Raw genomic sequence first — 18,740 nt, 5'->3', positions numbered from 1 at the left:
TTCCAACTTGATGTCGAGGTTCCTTGATTATCAAATTCAAAGAAAATGAGAATCCCTTGTTCCATGAGTCGTCCTTCCCCTATTCTCAGAAGAGTTAACATTGAATCATGAGTTTAACCGTTTTCCAAGAATGCATCCAGTCACTACACTCACATCCACCCACACCACCACCACTACCAGCATCATCACATCATATACAAGGTCCATTCATTCCCGCTCCATAGCCCACTACCCAACGCCGAATTGGCCATTTTCCACCCACGCATTTATTGAGCGAGTGACCCTTTCCATAGCTTTAGCCATTGTCTATCAGCCTGCGTTTGCAAAGGCTCACCGAAGCTATGCTGGGTGCCTCCTCCTCCCTCCATTGGCTCTCTCTCTCTCTTTCTCTTTCTCTCACTACACACTAATACCATGACAAACATGGGTCAATGCCCCACGCTGATTCAGCCCTGAGATAAACTAAATCCTCTTTCACTGCAAACAGTGTTGTTGGGCCTTATACTCTATCAGGCAAGCTATGCTGGCAGGCCCGCCACGCAGGCGCGGGCATTCATTAGGGGGTGACTTGAGTTGAGTTGGCTTGGCTTGGCTCGATGCATGCATACATACAAGTGAGCGCACGGCAATCAGTAAGGTTTATGCTCTCTTCAGTAAAGCACGTAGCGTTTGCTTCTCTGTGTGAAAGGACTCACTGTGCGACTCTATACAGATGCTCTGTGTGTACTGGATATGTGGATATATACTCTACAGCTAGCTAGCTACGTTGGTTGCGTTGTTAGCCACTGCCTATAAATTTGGATCGCAGTTTGGACTGTAGTGTAGAGTGACTGCGTATGCTGTTGGCTTTCCTTTTACAGTGCAGGAAGAAGTTTTCAGTGGATATTTACATTTCTAACTTTACATTCACTCACAAATGATTGTCTTTATGACGTGAATTAATTCCCATATAGTTAAAGCGTTGTGAGAGGATCATCCTATTTGAATGTTAGCAGCGGATTAGAGCGGAGTTTCATTTTGGGAATAAGCCAGAGGAGAGAACAGGCCAACAGAGTTTCATATCCGCATTTATAAACAAACTACAGAGGTAAACTCTACTCTACTCTACAGGGAATTGAAAACAACTAACATTAAAGAAATAAAGTCAAAATTGATCAAAGTCAGGAGAGCTTTACAGCAGGATCAATGAGTTAACACATTTGGTAGAGAAGCAATATTATTTTCAGTGAAGCTAAAAAGACATATGTGTCTTTAAGTTTGAGGATATCATCCATGGGCTGTCTTAGTGATCGCAAAAGAGAAAAGGTTGGTGGATATACAGCAACTAAACAAACCTAAACTAATGAAAACACGCAATATATATGTTTGTATTGGATATTAAATTAATAACGTTGTTATTAATATGTTTCCAGTACAAACTATTTGCAACAGTACATAGAAAAAACATAGTTGTGATTGAAAATATGAAAAAGTACTGAAAATATTTACTAGAATTTTTAATTTTGGCATCTTGTCTGTCGTATTTATCAATTAATTGACCACATCTTGCAGTAGAAGATGAGACTGAGAAGATGTTGATGACTGTCTTGGTGCAATATCTATTATGTAATTATTACTCACACTGTACTTCCGTTTTACAATGTGCTATGACTGGACTACTGCCTGGCTACAAGAATCTGTTTTATTATCAGTGCCTTTCTGTTAATAGATTAAAGAAGCTGATATTGTGTACTTTATCACATATTTATATAGTCTACGATGATCCTTATAGAATTATCTTTTTCTCTATAGTCGAGCTGAACATAATATGATCTTTTCAAGAAAATTAGCCACAGATAATATTCCATGCTGTGCTCTTTTTTTGAGGTATTGTTTTCAGAATTCAGACCATTGTGGTCAAGATCGTAATGATCATTTCTCTGGAATCTATGTGTAGAAATCTTTTTTCCTTTATTGTTGTATTCTAGTTATTTTACACATTGGTTTTATTACAAGAACTCTGTTTCTTTGTTTCTTGATGATCAAGATCATGGATCCATGCCAACTGATATCCAGTTACTTACCAATGTTTTGTTTTATTTGTTAATGATACTGGGTATATGGTTCTTTAGTTCTTGAAAGCCAAAACAGTATTGAACACTTCAAAACACTGATATCTCTAGAGATAACAATGAAACAGACATGAATCATGTTTTACCCGATCAAAGTACTTAATTTTGTATCACATATTTGTTTCTATGATAAGTCATTTCTCATTAATAAATTATTTTCAAAGTTGTCATTTGAAAATGTCTTTTATGGAAGGAGTATAATCTTTTCACCATATGTGCATTTGTAGGATTTAAGATTTAAGAATAAATAATATGCAATGTCCAAATTTTAATGAAGCTAATTAGACGTATGTAGCATTTAATTTACCTCTTGCAATCCTCTTCTTTATCTGTTACAGAGTGAGAGTCCTAGTCGAAAGCGAAGAAGGATGTCCCAAGGCTTGGTAGAGACGTCGCCCAGTCCTCCCCTGGCCCGGCCCTGGCTATCAGGCACCACCAGCTATCACCACCCGCACCACCCCTTCACTGGGGCAGGGGCGCATCGATCGCCCCCTACCAACCACACCATAGGTACCGCAGGACCCCTCGATTGGTGCAACAACCCAGCCGCGCAGAGACAAGCTGGCAGGATTAGGTAAGGATCTCTTTCAGTTGATTTATGTTCCACAAAGCCACAGACAAAATAACAGACACAATGATAGAAATGTGTACATTTCATAGAATCAGAGAAATGTGAAGAAGAGGAATGAGGAAACAAAAAATTCTTCTTTTTTTTTTTTAATAATAATGTAATATAAAATAACTTTTCAGTTTCAATTGATTTATGTTCCAAAAAGCCACAGAAAAAGGAACGTACACAATGATAGAAATGTGCACATTTCATAGAATCAGAAAAATGCGAAGAAGAGGAATAAGGAAACAAAAAATTATTTTTAAAAAGAAAGAAAAAAATTATAATAATAATGTAATATAAAAGAAAGATGATGTTGAAGGGAAGTTCCAAATAACAATAGAATAATAGAAATATATGCATTTCATAGAATTAGAGAAATGTAAAGAGAAGGGGAAAGGAAACAAACAAATAAAATGAAATAAATCCCCAAAATGTAATAAACAAGGGGAGATTTTGAAAGATAAATAGAATGTGGATGGAAAATTGGGAACAGTTTTGTAAAAATCTTATTTCAATGATACCAAAATCATCATCATTAGGTTGATTTAATTTATGTTAGCGATAACTAACATTTCAACAGCTGCAGTCAAGAAGCTTGAACAAGAGTTCCCTGGAAAGCTGCTTACAAAATTAGGTTGAAGCCATACAATCATTTTTAATTTTTTTTTTTTTTTTTTTTTTACAATGCAGTATGTGCTTGTGCTTGTCAATGCAGACAAATGTTGAACAAAATGAATGAGTTTTTGGAATACCATGCAGCAGGATTACAATCAAGGTATCAGAAAAATAAACAAAAGAATGTAAGGAATCATTTATCTCAGAGAAAGTTTTTTCAGCATTGTTGTAGACATGTCTGATAAAACTGTTTACATTACTATAAATAAGCATTATTATGGGTAGAATGATGATTGGTGAGCTAGTTTTTCTTAAATTATATTCAATTTTACCTAGATTTTGCTGGATGAATACCGAAGATCAAATAAAATAGAACCTCACGGTCCTCACCTTCCTCATGAAAATTCCTGACAAAAAAACCCATAGGATTCCATTTACTTTGCCTTGCATGTCGTATATACGACTTCATTATTTCCATGATATGTAGATTGTGTGTGCCTTGTATGAGAGATGATATAAAGCCTACAGGGGACTGTCTGGGTAAAATCACCATAACCTAATTTTTGAGCCTGGTACATCAACTAGAAGAGTTTTTATATTCAGTTTCTTTGTGATCATGCAAGTGCTTTTCAGCATCATGTGCTCATTTTTCAAAAAGAAGTAGCCCTCTTTCTCATCTAAGAAACAAATTTCAAGTTATTTTGAGATTTATTTTGAGATATATTTTCAGACAGGAATATGATGTTGTGTCTATTGAATTTTGTTGAACAAAATATTGACCAATTTACTTTTTACCTTTTTTGTGGAAGCTCTGTATAATATTCTTTTCAAGGGCATTTATTAGGCTTTTTTGTTTAAAATCCCAATTTACTCATTTTGCAGTTATTTTGGATTGTTTTATGCTTCACCTTTGGTTAAGAAAGTGTATTTTATTGATGTGTCAACCAATTTTTTTTCCACTCTGTAAATTCAAAAGGCTGAAAATGAAAATTAGTCAGAACCGGTGTAAACATTTGTTGAATAGTTGAGATTTGACTGACTTAATTACTTGTATGTTTTAATCATTAAACCGTGAAGGTTGTTTCAATTCATTCTCATGGCAAAGCGCTGTCAATCTTTGTATCCATCAAAACAGAATGGGTTGCTCAGATATTGACTGAGATAATGGGAATTGTAGCATGCTATTTTAAAGGCCAGTCTTGTGACAAGATAGAAATTATAATAACAAAAATATTATGCATTCTGTGTTAGGTACATGGTAGGTTTTTTTTGTAGTGGATGGAACAATTCTATCAAATTCCTGCAATTTTCTGTAATTTTAAACTCAAATTGACCAATTTAAAAAAAAAAAATTTGAATTTCCAGGGTGATCATATTTGGAATATTGTAAAATCAGTCCAAACTTTGTGTAGGAAATCACTTTGCAGTCTCAGCACTATATCACTGACAAATACTAGTAAACAAGTCATTGTTTCAGCGGGTTATAAATTCTTTATTGACAGTATATACTGCAAGGCTCGACACTATCAGGCGCCCAGGACCCATGGGCGCCCAAAATATAAGTCTGGACCCCCAACAAATTTCAAGCTTTTACATAGGGCTGGTACATACAGACTGTAAAAAATTCAATCCTTACCCCCTTCCAAAATAGTTAGTGCGGATCCTTGTATACTTTATGTACACAGCCAGAAAAAAATCGAATCAAATAAAACTTTAAAAATAAAGAAAATGTCCTCAAAAATGGATACCGGTATACATAATTCATGAAAATCACTAAAGGCGTACAAATATATTAAAACTGTTATTAGTGGGCTTAGAATTCAGACTTACATGTGTGAGTATTACCAGTACCAAAAATGGTTACCTATTCAAGAGCATGAGTGATCATGAAACCAGATGTATTGATATTTCTCCATTAACACTTCCGATGCATCCTCTCTCATTCTCCCTTGTTATTTCATCTTCCATCTTGTAGTCCACCTACGATGAGAAGGCAGAGCCAACGTCAGAGGGAGCGGTTACTGAGGAGCCGGAACCAGCCTACGTCGATCGGTGTGATGAACCCTGCCGACCAACGGGCCTTTCATCCTCCCAACCCTCCTCAACATCCTGGTGTTTTACCTCATGGTAACCATCAAGCCCATCATCAAGGGGTTCCCTTCCAACCTCAGCTCATCATTGATCTCAGTAATGAGGTATGGAATAATGTAAGACACAACTTACTATTTAGCGAGTATAATCACATGTTACAGTAAAAATACAAATAGTTAAAGGTAAAGGTCCCCCCCCCCCCTCTTTTGATAAATAAAATTCCCCAGAATTTTCCTTCTCAACTATTATTTTTGCTTTGCTATGCTTTGCTTCACTTGCTGTATTTCTGCTGAAAGTTTTAAGAAACCAGTAAAATATAAAGAACATAAGCCTGAAGGTTGCTCTATATTTTCTCTACAAGTTTGGATCAAGTCATCTAGCTGATGATGTGATAATTGCCCTCCAATCTAGAGGTTGATACATATATGTAATACCATGACTAAGTTATAGTAGAGGAATAATATTGTGTTTATTAAAAGTTGACATCACTCTGCAAGATACTATTTGAAAGAAGGGAATTCAAATTCTTGTAGGGCTCTTGTATGATTTCTTTGTTTTGCAACATTCTTAGTTGACAGTACATGATATAGATAAATAAATATGCACAAAATTCTGATGAGATGTGTTCCTGAATTAGTGGGAGATATATTGTATAAAAAAAAAAAAAGAATTTACATAAAGGAAGTAATGATGATATTTTGTATGCTTCTTTTCTCTACCAGGTGTCAGTACCAAGCAGCGTACCCCTTTCCATTCCAATGTCAGTCCCAACCTTTGCGGTGCCTGTCTGCACCGGCCATACCACCATGCCAACCTGCACCACCCAGTCAATCCACTACCCATCACCCCTCTTCGCCGGTGGAGTACCGCCCCACCATCAGACGTTACCCTCCCACATCCCCATGTGTAACGTGGGCCACCTGCCGGTATGTGGGATCCACATACCCACCTGCCACGGTCACCATATGCCGGTCTCGCAGGGGACCCAGACCAGCCTCCTGCAACAGCAACAGGAGGCACTTCTAGGGCACCTCCAAGTAGCAGCGGCGGCGCAACAGCACCCTGCTGCACACCATCACCACCATCATCATCACATGCCCACGGCACAGGTGCAGTACATTCCCTCAGCACCACATCATCAGGTAAGTTCAAAACATATCTAGATCAAATCAGTACGTGACAATGCTCCTCTTCGATAATTACCCCATAGGAAGGTGCTAATCATTGTAATTAATAGCTCTGGTAAGAGACACTTATCTTCATCTGCTTGGTAAATAAGGCATAGTTGTCTGTTTAGCAGCTGCCATAGAGGGGCAATTATACTAGAAAGGTAGAAATCCTAGGGGTAATTGTCCTAAGAGCAAAGTTTAAGTCTTCAAAGACTACATGCTTATCTTAAGATTGCATACTTAAGAAAGTGCAAGTTTCAAGGCCGTCTTGTGCCCTATACTTTAATAACAAGTGTCATAGAATAATGAACATAGATAACATATTTGTTTCAATACGATCACAAGATATATCAAAATGTGTGTGGGACAAAATACCCTTGACTTGCCCACTCTTTAATCAAAGAATGTAAGAATCTAATGCAATGTTGTGATTGTTTCCATGACAGCAGCACCACCAGCGTACCGGTGAAGTGGATCACCTGATGAATGAGAGTCCAGCAGCATTCCATGTGCCTTCATCTACGCATCATAATCCTCCCTTCACCTCAAATTCCCTCCACATCATCCCTGACCCCTACCTGAGAACCTCCGCAGATGTCCACCAACTGGTCAGTATCGTAAGCCCTTCAAAACCATTAAAGGACAAGTCCACTCCAAAAATAACTTACTTTCAATCAGACAAACCAATCAAAAAAGTTTGTTTTTTCTGCTTCTATTGAAAGAAAATTATTTTTTGAGTGGACTTGTACTTTAACCTTTTACCCCCTTTGGTCAACTAGTTGCACAAATATTGCCTGCTATAGTCAACTTTTGTAACACATACAATTTGTATATGAAATATACTCCAAACAAAGTGACAGTTGTAGGATTTTAGTCAGTATCAGAAAAGATGTTTGTCATAAACAACCCAGTGATTCACTCACCTGCAAAAGGGCTTGTGGTAAAGTGGAGGTTAGGGCTCCCTCTGTGGCAATTCAGAGAAACCTTTATCCTTGACATGTTTTCATGGTTAAAATCAGCTCTGAACTCTTAATTGGAGATTTATTCATGTGAGATGTTATTTATCAACACAAACATTGAAATAAATACCTAGCTTCTGAAAACGTTTAATGCTTTATCCTTGTATTATGCTACCAAATTTCCATCGGCGACACTATCTGCCAATATCTGATGTCAATCATTATAAAAGTAACATAGTAGTTTTGTCACTATTTGCAATTTGTATATGATGTGAAACAGCTGTTATTAACTTTCTTTTCATATCATCTTGATTATTGGTTACAGTTTACTTACCCAAGATTCAACAGTATGGGACGTCACCAACGGAGACCGTTGCCACGCCCACTCAGACCCCCACCTGCAGCCCTCCAACCTCTTCTCTTCAGATATCTGTAAGTTGATTTCGAATAACTACATGTAATACAGTAATCAAAAGCAGGAATGCTCCCCAAGGAGTGGAGAATGTGCATACATTGTGTGTGGGTAAACCTGAATCCTAAATGACCGGGGTAATAATATATACTGCGACTAGAAAGAAAGTAGAGGCTTTACAAATGTGATGTATTATCATTATTATTATAAGATGTAAATCCAAAGGAATGATTTCATGTACATTTTTGTTTTAACCAAAAATTTTAATGGTAACAACTATTCATTTTTTTTGTTGGTATGATTATAGATATTAAAGGATTTTGGCTACTGAGTCATCTTCAGTATTACCGGTAATAGTAAAATAATGAGACAAAAATTAACCAAAATAAGATAAATAGTAATAAGCGAAATTTTAAAATTACAGAAAAGAGAATATAAACAGCTGCTTTGAAGTATAAAGTAGCCGTCCATGAATACGGTACTGTGATTATGGACTTGCTCAATTTTCAAGTGGTATCAATGATTTTCCAGTATATAATCATATCACCCTCATTTGCGATGAGGGCAATATGATTATATTTGGGCAATGTATGTATCCTCTGCAAAAGCCAGCCAATATTATTCATCTAAAGCCCATGTTCAAAATAGAATTATTTGTATTTTGTTGCATAAATGGATTTCAAGTTCAAATATAGTGATTTTGATATCAACATGTCATTTGATCATCCTGTAATTGGATTGTAATTGCACCTTATTGACCAGCCAATATTATTCATCTAATGCCCATGTTCAAAATAGAATTATTTGTATTTTGTTGTATAAATATAGTAATTTTGATATCAACATGTCACTTTATCATCCTGTAATTGAATCGTAATCGGACCTTATTGACCAGCATCCTATGTTTGACCTTGATATCTCTTCAGATTACCCAGTCCCCAAGTGACTCAGGGTTTCCCCGTGGAGCTGGAAGCGGATGACGCCGAGGTAGAGAACTACGAGGCCCTGCTGAACCTAGCCGAGAGACTCGGGGAGGCCAAGCCCAGGGGATTGAGCAAGGCTAACATCGATCAGCTACCTTCGTACCGCTACAATCCAGAGACACCTCGTACCATTAATGACCAAACATGGTGAGATTTGTTGCCTGTTTTGTGAACCATTTCAAAACAGGATTTTTTTAAAGTACATGTAAATTGATTACATTTTTTGAATTGGCAATAAAGGTAGAATTCTGAAGGAGATACACCATTAAAAAGTGTGATTTTACAAGAGGCACTTTTCATTTGGTTTTAATCTTTTCTCATTTGGAGCTTTCTATTGCTAAATTGCTCTCAGCTCGTGTAGAATATTTTGTCACTAACAATTGTGCCCTTTGAGCCTCCTACAATCATATTGAACAATTCAATCTATGCAAATGATCAAATTGGAAATGCTGGATTATGATCATTTAGATTTTGTCCCATGTGTCATTATTTTCATATAGAGCACACTGCACAGTCATTCTCTTGTACAAATATTGTGACCCAAACAAACCAAAAATAGCCCCCAATATGCTTTTTTTTAGTGTTAAAGTCAATTAAATCTATTCTGATGGCAAAGTTTGTCTACTATATAGCCAGTGAAAGTCAACGTTTGATTCATTTAACCTTTTTTGTTTTGGCTAATTATGATCAACAAACTCAGTATTTACCCCTAATTGATAGATAGAAAAATAATCCATTTTCAAATTTTCTTTCTTGCAGCTGTGTGGTATGCATGAGTGATTTTGAGACCAGACAGACCCTACGTGTTCTGCCGTGCAGTCATGAGTTCCACGCCCGCTGCGTCGATAAGTGGCTCAAGAGCAACAGGACCTGCCCGATCTGTCGTGCTGATGCCTCGGAGATCAACAGCCAATCAAGTTAGAGTATCGTGCCAAGCATTCAAAGCGCACCAATAGACAGTGACTGCAAGATCATCAGGTGACCCGTCATGTGATGTGTCATCGACCAATCATCAGCTTCCCTTACAATCAGCCAAGGAGGAGGGAGACAAACGCTTGTCGTCAGATCAGCCTGTCAAAGATGTGGTCTTTGAGGCTTCCTGCAGGCATCATTGAGAGGAGTCACTAAAAGATCAAAGTCTTGTTTATTTCTATATATTTCAGGGATATTTACTAATTCTTTTTTTCTTGCTTTTTGAGATTAGAATTATTTTTGTTTGTTATGTACACGGTTGAATATGCACTCTTTATGCAGAGAATTAGATTTGTTGTTTGAAAGAAGAAAAAAAAACTAACCAAGTAATCCTGCTTGCAGTCAGTTGTACATGTACCTCAGAGAATATGTAACCTTGTGTTTAGAGCCAGCTACCTTCACTCTGTTCTATATCATGCTAGTACTCTCAAATTTATATTTAACAATCATTGTAGGGCAAGAGCATGTTCCGTGGGACTCACAAGCAACTCAAGCGTAGCAATAAACCTAGTCCTCCTAGCTAGTGTTTTGGATGAAATATAGCATGATATTTTCAAACAGCACTATGGTCTCGTCAAAACTTTTTGTTCGTGACCAGTCTCTAATTCAGTACGGCTTCAATCCTTCATGAGGTGTGGCTTTATTTTGAAAAATGCAATAATTTTTTTTCCTCAAAATGTCATACTTTTGCTATCATTAACCCGTGTTAATGGAAGGTACCCTTTTTGTCCATGCATTTTGGTTCTTTCTTTCTCTCGTAACTTTCTCATTAGATTAATCGTGCAATCTATACTCATGCTTTTTTGTTTTAAATTGAATTTTAGCTTCTCTGTACATTCTATCAAAGTATGACTTCCATACTTTCATCAAAGATTTATGAATGAAACCTTGCTATTTGTATGCTTTTTAGAAGATATTTCCTATTTTATTTATCTGCAAATCATGTGGCATTTACTTAATCCTGGTGTATTCATTTATTATTAGTTGATTTTTGTTGATATTTTGTTATATTTCCATGTACTGCTGCTGCCATTTCATTTTTTTTTAAATCCAGCTTTCTTTAAGCCGTTGATAAATCGTTATATGACATTACTTCTGATATTCCTATAATTCCTTAAAATGCGTAATGAACATGGATCAGATGAAAGTAGTGCTGAAATATTTTGAATTATTATGCGCTGTTCAGTGCTTTTCACTGTTACAATTATGTGATCAGAAAACATTTTAAAAGACAAAAATCTTCCATATATGCAAGATATTTGTCAAGATATGGTCTTGAATTCCTTAGCTGCCGAAGCTACTGTCGTCCCAATGAACCGACGTGCTATTCATTCTTCCATGATCCGGCTATACTCTCTCCGTCATATATAGGCCAATGGCACAGGATGTTGTCAATTTGATTCAATTTTGCTCAGGATTTATCGCTCCAACTCCCCAAACAATGTTGCTCTAACAGTTTTTTGCTCAGGGATAAACACAATTACTTTTTTTTCTTTTCTTTTGATAGTGCTAAATTTGATTACCCGGTAGTGTTGCCCCTTCTGATCTGCAAAGTACAGTTCCCATGGCAACGACTGTTTATATGTGCATTTATAGATATGAGTGATTTTTTTTTCTTCTTTATATTTCCCTCCATTCTATCGATCATTAACAGTGCCTTATAGGTTTTTATTTTTTCCTTCTTTTCCTTACGTCCAAAGTCGTTCCTCTTTCCTTTTTTTTTGGTGAGGTTTCCTTAGAGTGTCTTGATATTATATTGCAAGTAGGCACTGACAATTTGCTATGGTGTACTTACTTTTTATATTCACGTTCCACTTTCATAGATCTCGTGTAATCGTCACGTTTGACTTGTTTTTATACCTTTTTTTTATAAGTAGGTCAAGTTGTGTCATCAGTCTTTTGTTTTCATGTTGCCAATATTGTATTACTATACCTGCTTGCTCTATCCACTTCTGTGTTTACCCAGTTTGCAATATTTATTCTTTGGAGAAATGATTTTAGTTTTGTTCCTTGTATTTCTTTTGTCATTTTGCAACTAATACTTCTACTAAAAACAACAACAAAACCATTTCCCTTTCTTTATCATGTTTTGAAAGTTTATTTTCTTACACGTTTTTTCCAGTCCTGATTGTTGATTGTAAACTATGAAGTATTATTACCGATGAACTCTTGTACTAGTTGGCAATATGCAATAGTGTATTCTGCTATGTGGTGCTTTCTTAGGAAAAACAAAAAAGGAAAAAGGGAAACTGTGCTTAGAATGGACTTCTATATTTTCATGCAAGACCTATACTACCATACATGTCAAGGTGATGTCATTTCAAGCAAACATTGAGATGGATATGTGTTAGATTTTCAGTGGTTAAGATGAGGTTATAAAGGAGACGGTCAAATGCCATAAGAGAACAATACATCATTTTAAGATTCATGATTTCATATTGTCTCCAGTCCACTTTGCCAACAATTCATATATTGTCATAACAACAATTCCCAAAAAATGCTATCAACACTATTGAAAGAAACTGTTATAACCTTTTGATCTCAAAATAGCATTTTTGTACAAAATTGTGCTATTTTCTCAAATTTTGATTCATATTTTAATTCATATTTTGGAATAATTCTGTGAATTCAAGAAATTTCTCCTGGATTGTGATGCATCTTCTAACATGCTTCCCCAACCTCACAGCATATTGAATAGCCTTCGTTTTGTTTCATGTAAAAATATTGAAATTAAAGTATTCCATCTGCAAGCAATTTGTTATGCATGAAATATGCTATTCCCCCCCCCCCCCCTCCAATCCCCCTCAAAAATGCCCCTTTTCAATTAAATTAACATGCATGATTCTCTCTTTTCAAGTAGATGCAATGTTTCCTGATTTAAAGCAAGCAATGAAGTGGATTTTAGAGGTGTATGATAAGCAAAACTTACCAAACTAGTGAAATGTTATGCTTCCCGCGCATCAATTGATTGATATTATTCTAATCAGTATCTAGCATGTGAATGCAATTTTGATAGAAAAATGGGTTAAGAATTTTGAAAATGTACCTACACGCGAATCAGAGTCACTTGTATTTCCTTTCGTGTTTTTTTTCTTATAAATCTTATCTGAAGAGCAAGAGTGCCTAGTCTTTTTTAAGAGTTAGTGCTAGAGTAGTTAGAATGAGCTGTAAGACTCATTTGGGCGTGAATATAAAGATTTCTGGGTTTTATATATCAGGCTTTGTTGTGTATACATGCTTTCATTAGAATCTCACCAACAAGTTATTCGCTTTTTGATGGCTGCGGCTTTCAGTGTAAAAAGAACTTATACACAGTATTTTGTATCACTGTACCTCTGACGTAGGAATACATGTATATCATATATCATGAGATATCAAAAGACAAAAAAATGTATGAAACAATTTTTTTCTAATGGTCTATTTATCGTTAGCTGTGGATTTGTTTAATTGCATTATCTGTATGGTGGATATGAGAGTCTTACCACTTGAATAATAATGATAGCATATGACTTTGCAGTGTTCTTTAACAAACAAATACATTATTGATATCATCTTCAATTTTTTACAGTGGAATTATGTCATATTGAGTATTTAGTAAACATCGTTAATGATAGTTGGATAGTTGGATTTGTGCTCTGGAACATTGTGGTTGAAAAAAAATAATAATAAAAAAAATGATAGAAAAAACAAATGACAATGCCTTGTTCATGGAGTGAATGTATTTCCTCATTGTGTGAAAATTTAACAAGTTGTGTTGTATGAAGCATGGAAGTGTTACGGTAAGACTCGATGTAGGAAATTTCCTTTTCTTTGTGATAGCATTTTCCTATTTTGAGCATATATGGGCGCATATTAGAAGATAGGTTTTTACTCATGAACCATGTGATATATGACTTTTTGTTAGGATACGTTTGAATTTTCCAGTTTTGTCAGGTATCGTTAATGAACGAAGTAGTGGAGGGGTTTAATGCCTCGTCTGTTTCTTGTCAAAGTCTAGTGCCTCTGAATCGTTCAAGTGTGGATTTGAAATGACAGTTACCTATATGATGTTCTGCACTTAGCATTTGTAGAACCTCTCTGGTATCCTCAATAGACTTCCCGGCTTTGCAGGGAAATCATACAGCATTAGATGAAGAAACAAGTCTGGATTTGCTGTGAAGTTTTGTGATATGTCTTGCATTTGTAAAATTCTTAGATCAAAAGTGTTCAAAATCATGATTTGTCCGTAGCACTACAGAAGAATATTGAAAGAATATTGAAAGAATTTATGCGTGTGTAGTATTAAAGCAAGGGTGTTGCTCTATCATACAGATTCTAAAAATCTAAAAATTCCATTAAAAAGGAATTATGCTGCAAAAAGAGAACAAAGAGATGCATCCTTCAAATCATTTTTTTTTAAAACTCATATTAGAATATTATTGTCACTGGATGGTACTTGACTTCAGGGTACATGTACCCAAACAAAGAATCTCTTCAGGCAGAGATTGTGACGACTTTGCTGGTCTTCTGCTCTCATAGGGCCTACACTATTATGCTGGTGTTTTGTCTTAGATGTGATAGTCACCAGTCACCAAACTACCTCATTTCAGCTTCTCTTTGCAACTATTGTGTAGCCTTAATCTCGACAATAGTAATGATGATGATGATGATGATATTGATACTGATTAGGATTGTTCTGTTTCACAGCCTTGTTTGTTTGTTTGTTTGTTTATCCGTTTGTCCATTAATGTGAGTGTGTGATTGTCCCTCGTAGCGCTTCTATGACAGAACAATTAAAACCATCACTTCTAACGAAACAAAGTACATCAAATGTATTATAACTTTGACTTTATCATTCATCAAGATTTTTTTTGAATTACTTGTATGAAATCAGTATTTATTCTTAACTTATAACACTTGATGATAGAGTATAGTAATCAATAGGGGGAAAAGAATTGGCATATATTATATTACTAAAAGAAAAACATGGACCAAATTTGCCACAGATGAAAAAGTAATTGAATTAACCAAGATTCAGTACTGTAGGAACCACATTGTTTTTAACTTAAATGATGTAATCCATGTTTGAAAAAAGGAAAAGTTGTGTTGTTTACAAGGATGAGTGAAAAAACAAGGATAGCTGTCAACTATTTTATTGTAGTATATCCCTAACTGCTGTTGCTTATTACATACCGTAAAAGCTGTAATCCAGTGACATCATTTTTTTTCTCATCCTGTTGAAAAATGCATTGGTCATTTGTATGTCTTAACTCTGCTATTAAACATACACATCTAAACTTTCATTAACTGTGGCATATTAAACAAATAGAAAACATTATTTTTCTGAGATCCAATTAGAGCTCTGTTTTGTAACCCAGATTAAGGGATGTTTCATCTTGTTGATGGGAAGACATACTTCTGATGACTGATTAGAGGCAAATGCTATTTAGAATGTCTAGAATAAGATGGTTCTTGTATCTTTGAATATCTGGATATAACTTGTGTAGAGTAGAGAATATTCTTCATCTGGATTTGTTAGAAACGTTGGAGAATAGGGTCGTCACATGCAAATCATTATTTCTGTGTGCATATATAAAGTTTGAGAAACATTGAATTGTAAAAATTGAAGGAATGTAAATTGGTACAAACATACTGTACCATTGTGAATTGTTTTTATCTGAGTATTAAATGGGGCATGAATATTTCACTTTTATTTCAACGTTATACACCTATAAATTTGAGATTAGCTTGTGGTGAAAACCCTTCTGTAAATTAAAAAAACAAATGGAACAGATCTTATGAGTTAAATACAAAGAAATTACTATTTAGTATTAACAGTGGTGTTATCAAAAGAGTATTTAATGTTTGTTACCTGTTTTGGGTTGTTTTTTTATTATACAGAATTACTCAAATATTGAATTTGAATAGTGATATAGAATGCTTTTGTAAATTTGCGGGGATTTTTGCGCATATGTAATATCCTGTTATTTGGTACAAATTTTGGAAACCTTTGTAGGCAATTATGAATCTATTAACATTATTCTCCACACTGTGATGTGAGATGTTTGTAATATTTGAATGTGAGTGGATTTTCAAGATTAGTGCTAGTATTTGGTATGAATGCTGACCAAATTTTGTTGGAAAGTTTCAAAGTTTGACTCTATGAATTGCATGACGAATAGACAAAAAGTATTACACAGCAGTCAATAGCTGATTTTTCTCTCTCTCTCTTTACCATGTAAGTGTTTATGCATATTATCAGTGCTGGGTTCGATAGGGCACTTGTTGGAAATGAATATTCTGGATGTTTTGGATGTATTTTGCCTTTTTTTATCACAACAATTACTTCTGGTACATGTCTTTTCAGTCTTATAGTAGAGATGTGCCTCAGACAATGTTGAAATCATTATACCAATATTGTCTTTTTTTCTTTTTTGTTCACCTTCTAACTCAGAAAATGAACATTCATGTTTGTTTCTATACCGTATTTGATTGTATTGAAATAGTCATTTTTTTAGGCTTATTTTATTGATTTCCACCTTACGATTTATAACAGGAGAAGGTGAATTCCTTTGAGTTTGTATTTGGCTGTTGATTATTATACGCATTGCCATTGTACTGTACTTAATATTGTTACGTATTTGCTCTTCCAAGCTTGTGAGAAAAACTGGTTGTTTTTTCACCTTTTGTTTATCTTCATGTGTGTGCCTGAGTTTTTTGGTATACCGGCTGGAGCCATTAATAGTAGATTAACTTTTACCCTGGCTCACTAGTTGTTATATTGATAATCCAAATGCTACAGCGCTGCTAGTATTAATATATATATTGACATTTTTCCTAGTAGGACTAATTGAATTTTGCTGTAAATTCCGAACATTAGCGGTATTTGGGAATTCGGTATATATTTATGCGCCTTTATTTGCAAATTAAGATTGAATATATTATTTGAATTTCAATTGAATGCCAACTTATTTTCATTCCAATATATAGAGCATTAGAGTTCCATCAGATATATTTGTGTGATTAATAATTAATTCAAGTATTTTAATATTTAGTATCTTATGCAGCCAAAATACATAAATTTTTCCCACACTGTATAACATATTATTCAGAATTTCCAACTGTTACTAATCACAAATGAATTTAAAATGAAATTAAAAATTCGAAGTATGAAGATAATTATCAAAATCAAATATAAACCTGGCTGTTATCATTTTGTCTGTTTGGGGGCAGAAGGACTTTAACTCCATGTTAAAAGATATGAGTTAGAGACCTTCTGGCTCCAAACAGAGTACTTATCAATGACAACATTCTACCACCTCAAAACAATGATGTAATTTTTCTATTTTAGAAAAGATTTTACAATTTTCCCTCAAAATATATGCCATCCCAGTCAAAAATCCTCTCAGAAACAGGTCCTTTACATTTAATCATATTATGATACATTGATATGATATCGTATATAGGCAAGAACAATACAATTTATGTAGAGAATCTATTATTAAAAGGCTCAAATGTAATGATGTACTGCCATCATCAACAGCTGTAGTATGATGTGATGTATTTTTCATATGTATCACCATCTGTTATATTGAATACACTTGTTGCAAATAGGTATGAAAGAATCAAAAGTTTCCTCATTGAAAATGATAGCACTCAACGAATGTTAAGAATAGATTGTTAACAATTAAATATAGGCCCTTGTGTGAGGTTAATTTACAATTGATTTGTATGTGATAAAGAGAATTGTTGCATTTTATTGTCCTTAAACACACACACTGGTAGGTGTACTTGTCAGTATAGTTTTCAGGTTTTTTCTTTCACCATGTTTTAAATGAGAAAAAAAAGCATGAAATTTGTCAGTATTTGAAGTGATTTTTCTATTTTGATTATTTTTCCTTTATTTTTATAGTCATAGTGATGACTGGGTTATTTTGATTGTTTCAGTGAGTTTTATTATGTGATAAAGGTACTTGAGTCATGGCTTCTTTGTGTGAAATTTGACTGGCTTCTATATGTTTAATAATGGGAAATTGTAGGATTTTGGCAATACACCAAAGCTGCATTGGATGTGATTGTGTCGTTCTTAGTCTCATTATTGAACTATTTGTTTTCATGATAATTAATTATTTTCTTCTTTTCCATGGTCTCACTTTCTTTATCTATTAGGTCTATAAAAAAAAGATGTTGTTTTGCCCTTTGCGACCAACCCCACAATTTTTTTAATCAATGGTCGGCTTTTTAAACAAGTTTTTTTAAACCTTTTTTTAGAAGAAAAAATGTATTAATGCATTCAAAATTGAAAAATATCAGCCCAAAGAGAGAGTTAACAAAACAAAAAAAAAGATTTCTGACCGACGGACCCATGTTTTGGCACCTAAAGGGCAATACAACATCTTTCTTTTTTTAGACCTTGTAGCTCCTCTCCTTCTCTTCTTTTTTTCCACGGTAAGACTTTTTTCTTTCTTTTTACTATTTAATATATATAAGAAAATATATATGAAAAGGAACAATAATTAAGGCCTATGAAGATGACAATGATGGTGGTAATGATGATAATGGTGTAGGTGATGATGATGATGATGATGATGGTAATTATGATGATGATGATGATGAAGGTGATGATGATAATTACGATAGTTCTCTTTTTACTGGACTCTGTCTCATAGTCAACATTTTCTTCTTTTCCATCCATCTCACTCTCTTTACCTAGCTCCTCTCCTAATTTTCTTTTCGGGTGTTAGACTCATACACCAACTTTCTCTATCTCTTTTCCTTCTCTTTTCACTTTAGTATATAAGAATATAGAGGAACAAAAATGTAGGCCTATGATGAT

General features: G+C 34.7%; 1 protein-coding gene across 4 annotated transcripts; it reads left to right on the top strand.

Moving 5' to 3' along the window:
* The first annotated feature begins 262 nt into the window (after positions 1-262).
* LOC585279 (RING finger protein 44) lies at positions 263-17,974 on the top strand. Of its 4 annotated transcripts, none has more exons than XM_011664097.2 (8): positions 263-1,305; positions 2,450-2,685; positions 5,315-5,546; positions 6,153-6,572; positions 7,046-7,207; positions 7,884-7,990; positions 8,897-9,100; positions 9,713-17,974. In XM_011664097.2, exons 1-8 carry the CDS (start codon positions 1,273-1,275, stop codon positions 9,873-9,875), a joined length of 1,557 nt encoding a protein of 518 aa, XP_011662399.1. In that variant the 5' UTR covers positions 263-1,272; the 3' UTR covers positions 9,876-17,974. The 4 variants fall into 4 exon arrangements, with proteins under 4 accessions (XP_011662399.1, XP_011662400.1, XP_011662401.1 ...); XM_011664098.2 differs by having other exon boundaries at positions 264-1,305; positions 7,049-7,207; XM_011664099.2 differs by having other exon boundaries at positions 271-1,305; positions 5,315-5,534; positions 7,049-7,207.
* Positions 17,975-18,740: the final 766 nt, after the last annotated feature.

Source organism: Strongylocentrotus purpuratus, unplaced genomic scaffold (genome assembly GCF_000002235.5).
Source record: "Strongylocentrotus purpuratus isolate Spur 01 unplaced genomic scaffold, Spur_5.0 spur5_scaffold_15, whole genome shotgun sequence".
Lineage (NCBI taxonomy): Eukaryota > Metazoa > Echinodermata > Echinoidea > Camarodonta > Strongylocentrotidae > Strongylocentrotus > Strongylocentrotus purpuratus.
This window is presented reverse-complemented; position numbering and strand designations above follow the sequence as displayed.